At 46.4% G+C, this 7,500-nt stretch overlaps 1 protein-coding gene across 1 annotated transcript in view; it reads left to right on the top strand.

The window, feature by feature from the left end:
- Positions 1-7,500, top strand: part of stxbp5a (syntaxin binding protein 5a (tomosyn)) — a 105,547-nt gene that overhangs the window by 45,125 nt on the left and 52,922 nt on the right. The window contains exon 5 of the mRNA XM_042096246.1: positions 1,573-1,707. Within this exon, the coding sequence (XP_041952180.1) occupies positions 1,573-1,707 (135 nt within the window). The remainder of the gene's footprint in view (positions 1-1,572; positions 1,708-7,500) is intronic.

The raw sequence follows: 7,500 nt of genomic DNA, 5'->3' as shown, positions 1-7,500 counted from the left end.
CAACAGGTGGACGTATGCATCGCACAGATGGACAGGTGGACAGACGGTCAGTATAGGTGAGCAGGCAATGAGGACAGGTGGACAGGTATGACGACAGGTGAGCAAGTCATCGGTTGGTATAAAAGTAATGAGGGTAGAGAGGTAATCAGAACAGGTGGACATTCAGGAGGACAGGTGGATAGGTAATGAGCACAGGTGATCAGAACAGGTGAGTTTCTGGGGTATGGAGGGAGACACTGGAGGCACAGTGAACACAGTACAGGATTGAGAATCCATGTGGACTGTGTAAGCGAGTGTGTTTCTCGATGTGTGTGTGTGCAGTATGTGTGTGTGTGTGTGAGTGTGTGTGTGTGTGTGTGTGTGTGTGTGTGTGTGTGTGTTTGCGTGCATGTATGTGATAAGTGTATTGGTTGGGTGTGTGTATGCATGTGTGTGTGTCTCTGTGTGTGTGTGTGTCTAACCCAGGGACGGATCATGGCTTGTGCCAAGTGTGCACGTGCACAATGTGTATGCGTGTTTGCGAAAGTGAAACTGACCCACTCGTGGGTGAATGAAGTGGATTCCTGCAATGTTCATGAAAACAGCATAGTGATTGGATAGCCTAATAAATCGCGACTTGTTGTAGGCCTAACAGTAGCTTATATCGTAGCAAATAGCCTATGGCGATGCCGATGACAGATAGGCCTACACTTATTTCACTCGTCTCGCTGGAGTGAGCGCATAATGTGGGCTGTTGCTGTTGCGCAAAGAAATTAATTAGGGAGATGATCTGCATCTCCATTTACCAAACGCTATAGTTTTGCTTACATCTCCACTGTTAACGTGAAATATGTGTCCATGCAAGGTAGTGTCAAGCAGCAGTGAAGTGAAAACCTTATCATGCAGGTAGCCAATGTTCACGTCACCTGAGTCAGACAGAAAACGGGCCCTGCTTGCTCTGTTAAAGTTTGTATGCCCCTTCCAAACTGCGTCAAAAGGGTATATTTAACAGCCAGAATTTCGAAAATTTCCCGGGGGAGACACCCTCGAACCCCCTGTAATATGATCAGCACCACCTCTCACAAAATACTATCAACGTCCCTGCTACCGGTCCGTCAGATATGACAACTGTGTCCGGTCCGTTTAGTGAAAAATGTTGCTGTAGACTGTTTGGGAGATTACAGCCTAATAATAAAAACAGCTGCTGGAAATCATTTCTGTGTGGGCCTGAGTTATAACATATGACATAATGTACGACATTTTCATTGTGTGAAATTGTGCACCAGCCTGCACAGCGACAGCAAAGAGAGAAGTGCACGTTGCACGTCAGTTGCACACGCAAACGCGCTCGCGCGCGTCACGGTCAGGGGGAAGGGGGACCTTTTTTTATATTGTGCACAGGGGCCCATATTTGTTTAATCCGTCCCTGGTCTAACCTAACCCATGCAGTAAACTGAGGAGATGAAAGGAGAGCATCATGAGAGGAGATTGCCTGTGCACACACACACCCACACACACACACACACACAAACATAAAGACAGAGGACATCGCCTGTTTGTCTAACTCTATTTCTTCCTGCCCCTGTCCTTCAGGATAACGTTCTGCCACCTGCCCTTCCAGAGCAAATGGCTGTATGTGGGCACGGAGCGCGGGAACGTCCACATCGTCAACGTGGAGTCCTTCACCCTCTCAGGCTACACCATCATGTGGAACAAAGCCATCGAACTGTGAGTCACTCTCGCTCTCTCTCTCACGCACATACACACATGCATACACAAGCATACAGTACACACACGCATAGCATACACGCACATACACACACACAAACACACACACTCGCATACACTCACACACACACACACACACACACACACACACACACACACACACACACACACACACACACATACACACACACACACACACACACATTCACACAAACACATACACGTACGTACACATGCATTAAAATGCTATTCACACACACTAGGACACATTTCAAAGAACACACTCAGAATATGCATGCATGCATACACACAAACGCACATACTTGCACATACTTACACACACACACACACATACTAGTTGTGTAACGGTACACAGGAGTCACGGTTCGTCAAACTCTAACTCTTGTGGGTCGCCACCACTCGCTTAGTGCTGCTATCTCTGACTGACTGACTCGACCGACGACCTGACAAAAAAATAACATAGGCGCCAATCAGAGCTTCAGACTAGCTAAGGCGAGGCTACAGATTAGCGTTAGGTGTCGCTAAAGAACTCTCGTAACTCTCGTATTTAACAGTAATTCCGCATTAGGCTATATTAATTAATCCGCACGTGAGTTTTATGGATTTTTATACCGTGTATTCTCCATGTAAATTCATACACCGAACCGTGACGCCCGTACCGTTTCGGTTCAATACGAATACATGTACCGTTACACCCCTAACACACACACACACACACACACACACACACACACACACACACACACACACACACACATACTGTATACACACACAAGTATTTGCATTGGCAGTGTGCGTGCATTCATCTCAGATACGCCTACACATTCTAGACTCTAACTTGGACTGGAGGTGCCAGATCTGAGCCATGGCAGGGCCAGATTGATTTGCGTTTCTCTCTGGGAGTCCGACCCTCCTGCTGGCTAACTCGTCCTGTCCATTAGCCGCAGTGAGAGACAGTGCTGCCCAAGGCCTCTGATCGAGCATCCGCTACAGTAAGCCTGCTGTGCTGCAGGGCCCACAGGGTTCATGTGCATTTGATGATTGTAGGCAAATTTACCCATGATCCTCCTCCCCTGAGAGCTGTCCTCTGCCTCCGTATTGGCATTTATTTAACCTCTCTCTTTCCCGCTCTCTCTCTCATTATTTCTGTCTTTCTTTCTTTTGCATTCTTTCTTTCATCACCCTCTGTCTTCTTCATTGCGCATCCTCTCTCTCTTTCTTCCCCTCTCTCTCTCCCTCATTCTCTCTTTCTTATTCCCTCTCCCTGTTTTCTCGTCTCACCTTTGCTTTTTCTCCGTCTTGCTCTCTCTCTCTCTCTGTCTCTCTCTCTCTCCCTCTCTCTTCCTCCCACCCACTCCCTCCCCCTTGTTTCTCCCTGATCTTCAACTCTTAAATTATTGACCAAAACAGTTTGTCGCAGTGTGAGAGTGTGTGTGTAGGTGGCCATTGAGTTTGTGTTTTTGACCTGTATGTGTGTGTGTGTGTATGTGTGTGTGTGTGTGTGTGTGTGTGTGTGTGTGTGTGTGTGTGTGTGTGTGTGTGTGTGTGTGTGTTTTCTGCTGCATGCATGCACATGGGTTATCCAATCCCGAGGTGGAGTGTCTTCTTAGATCTGTATCTGTGAAGACAAGATTGCCTGATGCGGGCTCACACACACACACACACACACACACACACACACACACACACACACACACACACACACACACACTCACACTCACACACACATACACACAGACACTTTGTCACATCTGGCAGACAGAGCCTTAGAGGACCCATCTTCTCCTCTGCTGTCAAGAAGGTGCAGATACTGACTGATGTGCCGAGTCAAGAGTGGTTAATCACACTGTACTGGACACACACACACACACACACACACACACACACACACACACACACATTAAAACAGGTATTTTGCCAGCAGCAAGTACACCTGTCAGACTCTCTTAAATCTCCTGCATAACAGAAGTTTATCTTGGCACAGAAAAGTTTGTGCACTTTTGAGGATCCTTCTAGAATCATCTAATCCCTGCAGACATAACTTACCTTTGTGGCACTAGACCCTCCTGTAACAAACCTGATATAACCATCCCATAAAAAGACACAACATGTCGCTTATTCACTCTTAAGTGATTAGTACAGATCACTCTTAAGTGATTAGTACAGATTTTCGGTGCTATAAGATTGTTAAGTGACCATCTGCAGCAGTTGTCATAATAACTTCCAAAGCATTTTGATTCTTATGTATATTCTAAGATGTTCTAGTGTTTATTCTAAGAACTGTCATGACAACATAATGTCATGACATTTGACATCAGTTGTTAAGCTCTGCCATCTCCCATGGCATGTTTATGACAAGGTAATGTCACCCTTATGACACATGATTCATGTTACGTGTCAGTTTGTAAGCACATTGCCTTAGAGGCCATTCAAAACTCTAACACTCATAGCAAGCACTCATAAGGCATCTGGCATGGCATATCTATTACAAGGTTACGTCTTCCTTATGTTGCACAATCAGTCTACAAGTATATGCACCTAAGCATGTTTATTAACACGGGTTGCTAAGAGCTTTAATGACAATCACTGATTTTTCTAAAAGCGTAATTCTGTCATGATGACCTTTGACCAGATAGATAGATAGATAGATAGATAGATACTTTATTTATCCCGAGGGACATTTTAGACTGAGACTGTATATAAGTGAGAAAAAGCCATGTTCTATGCAAAATAATTGGAACTTAAATTGGCTATTTAAATGGACGCTATTAAAAATAATTCACCTACCTCACAATTCAAAAGTCCCAAAAGGAAAAAGTAATTTTAGAGACCACATGCACTCTCTAATGTGCCAAATCCATTTCAGCTGTAAAGTTGGACATTTGAATGCGGATTCTATGGAAGTTGGACATTTTAACAAGGGTTCTAGGGAAATTGACTCACCTTTGGAGCCTGCCCCAATGGCCGTTCGAGGTACTGCAGGTTCCAGACCTTCCACATTGGCGTCACTGTTGGGGTATGAAACATCACAGTTTGCAAGTAACAAACTCAGCGGTCATGCAGTGGCCATGACATGTTTATCACAAGGCCATGTGACCATAATGACACTGGGCACAAGTGAAGCCCTCCTGATCGTCTGCGGAAGAGAGCAGCGCTGGCATGAGTCGAGGACAAAAGGACAAAGCGGGGGCGGGCGGAGTGTTTGGGCTGTGGTGGCACTACCCAGCTGGCACGGGCAGCTGTGTGTGCCCGCTACCCGGTGACAGCGCTAATGGGGTGTATTATGAGAGTGGTGTATGCGTGTGGGAATGTGATGTGTTTTGTGTGTGTCTGTTTGTTAGCTTGGGTGAGCGTGTGTGTGTGTGTTTGTGTATGTCTGTATTTGTGTGTGTGTGGGAGGGGGGGTGTGTGTGTGTGTCTATTCATGTGTGTGTGTATTTGTGTGTGTGTGTGTGTGTGTGTGTGTGTGTGTGTGTGTGTGTGTGTGTGTGTGTGTGTGTGTGTGTGGGAGAGAGGGAGGTGTTTCTGGCGCCAGATGCAGCCTGTGTGTCCTTCCCCTTCCTGCCCGTCTGATTCTTCTGTGCCGCTCCAGCTGCTGACTGTGGGCCGCACTTGGGCCTGCTACGGGGCGGACTCAGAGGCCAGCTGTGTGTGTAGGTCCATCTCTGTGATTGATTGGTGGCCTGCCAGTCATCAGTTAGAGCTGCTCTTTCTCCGGCATGAGGGCCACCCTGACACCACAGTCATGTAGAGAGTTATAGCTGGGGTGTGTGTGTGTGTGTGCGTGTCTGTGTGTGTGTGCGTGTGTGTGTATGTGTCTGTGTGTGTATGTGCGTGTGGTGCTATGTCTGAGGTCTGTCCTTCTCTTATGTTGCCATGGTGATAGGCCCTGCATTTAAAGGGGTGTGGTGGGAGTGTTAGCGTCACATAAGCACACTTAAATGGAGAAACACACACACACACACACACACACACACACACACACACACACACACACACGCACACACACACACACACAACACACACACACACACACACACACACACACACACACACACACACACACACACACACACACACATCCACACTCACTGGCACTACACAACATAATTAGATTGAAATTCAGCAGGGTATATTTTTCCTCTCGTCTTAAATTTCTCCAGCATGGCAGGCAGCATGGCAGGGAAATAGAGAGAAAGAGAGATAGATAGAGAGAGAGAGAGTAAGAGAGAGAGAGCGAGAGAGTGAGAGAGAGAAAAAGAAAGAGAGAAATAGAGGGCTGGCGAGGACTTGTTAGGACTCATATTCTGCTGAAGAGTGGGACACAGTATATGGCCCTTCTACGCTCCAGCTCTTTGTTGTGGTGTCTCTGGTCTCCTGTGTGTCAGTGGAGCATCTGACATGGAGCCCGCCCAACACACACACACACACACACACACACACACACACACACACACACACACACACACACCTCCTGGAGGGACAAACACCAGTGGTCCTCATTATCTGGACTCCACCCATGTCTGCTGCCCAGGGACAGGCCAGGGGCCCCGGACTGATGCTGGCCCCGCTGAGTTGTATGTGATTCACAAGGGTGATTGTTATCTGGAATACGTCCATGTCTGCTGGTCAGGGGGTGGGTGATGCAGACACAGATTGATATTGGCACTGTGGAGTGGTCAAGCACACGTTAATGGGCAGCCGTAGCATGCTCTGCAGCATCTTCTTGTTCCACACTACAAAGCCCAATTCACGGTTCTGCGTTGAATCAAAGCCGTCGCCTCTGTTTCGCCGTGTGAACCCCAAGCCAAAATATTTTGTCTCAAATTTCAAAAGAAACTGTATAGTGATGGTAATGATGTGGCCTTTAGTCTTTAAAAAAAATGGCTTCAAACTCATTTTGATGCTATGCGGATTTCCAATAGGGAAGTTGGCTTCACTGTCTTTGGCACTGTGTGACCACAATGGAACTATGTGCCACTGGGCTGCAGGACCATGGCCCTGTTTGTCAATGCGCTGGGCGCTCCTTTGGTCATTTTCCTATGCATAGGGCACTCTAAGAAACATTCATGGAGCCCTGCACATCGAAAAATGATGCTAAAGGGCTCTGTCTACCCAGTATGTTGAACATTGACTATTTGACACAGAGGGGTAAAATACTGATTCTTATGTTGTGAAATAACCTACAACCTACTGTATTGTGAAATGAGAGTTACTGCTTAAGCCAACTCTACATTTCTGCACTTGTCTCCGAACTCTAGTGTGGATTATGCTGACTTCTCAGGATGGAGGGATTTGTTTGTGCGTTTCATTGATTGCTGAACAAGACTCTGCATTGGGGAATAGCTCTGTTTCTTACCTCTTGACCTTGGAGGGCTTTGGAAGGTTGGGAAGGGGAAGGATTGTGTTCCTCCGTGAAGGTTACATTAGATTGCATTACATCAGTTCTATTGGGGTTAGAAAATAGCTTAATTTTGCTCATGCTTGCATTTGCTGCCATTTGCCATTGTGTATTCAGCAACTTGCGACATAATTTTTGCAAGCTGGGTCACAGATGAATGGCTGTCCTATTGAGCAGAGTGCTTGGGACACCGTATTTATTGGACCTTGTGCGTGCTAGGCAGAAAAAAGGAGTATTGATATTGTTTTCTCTTTTTCTAATCAGCACTGAACACATGTTATGTACTCATTGTTGTACATTCAGATTATGGATTGTTGTCTGATGGCTTGAAAAGGGCAAAGTATTAGTCCAAAGGTCCTGAGGCATGTAAG

Source organism: Alosa sapidissima, chromosome 6, assembly GCF_018492685.1.
Source record: "Alosa sapidissima isolate fAloSap1 chromosome 6, fAloSap1.pri, whole genome shotgun sequence".
Taxonomy (NCBI): Eukaryota; Metazoa; Chordata; class Actinopteri; order Clupeiformes; family Clupeidae; genus Alosa; species Alosa sapidissima.
This window is presented reverse-complemented; position numbering and strand designations above follow the sequence as displayed.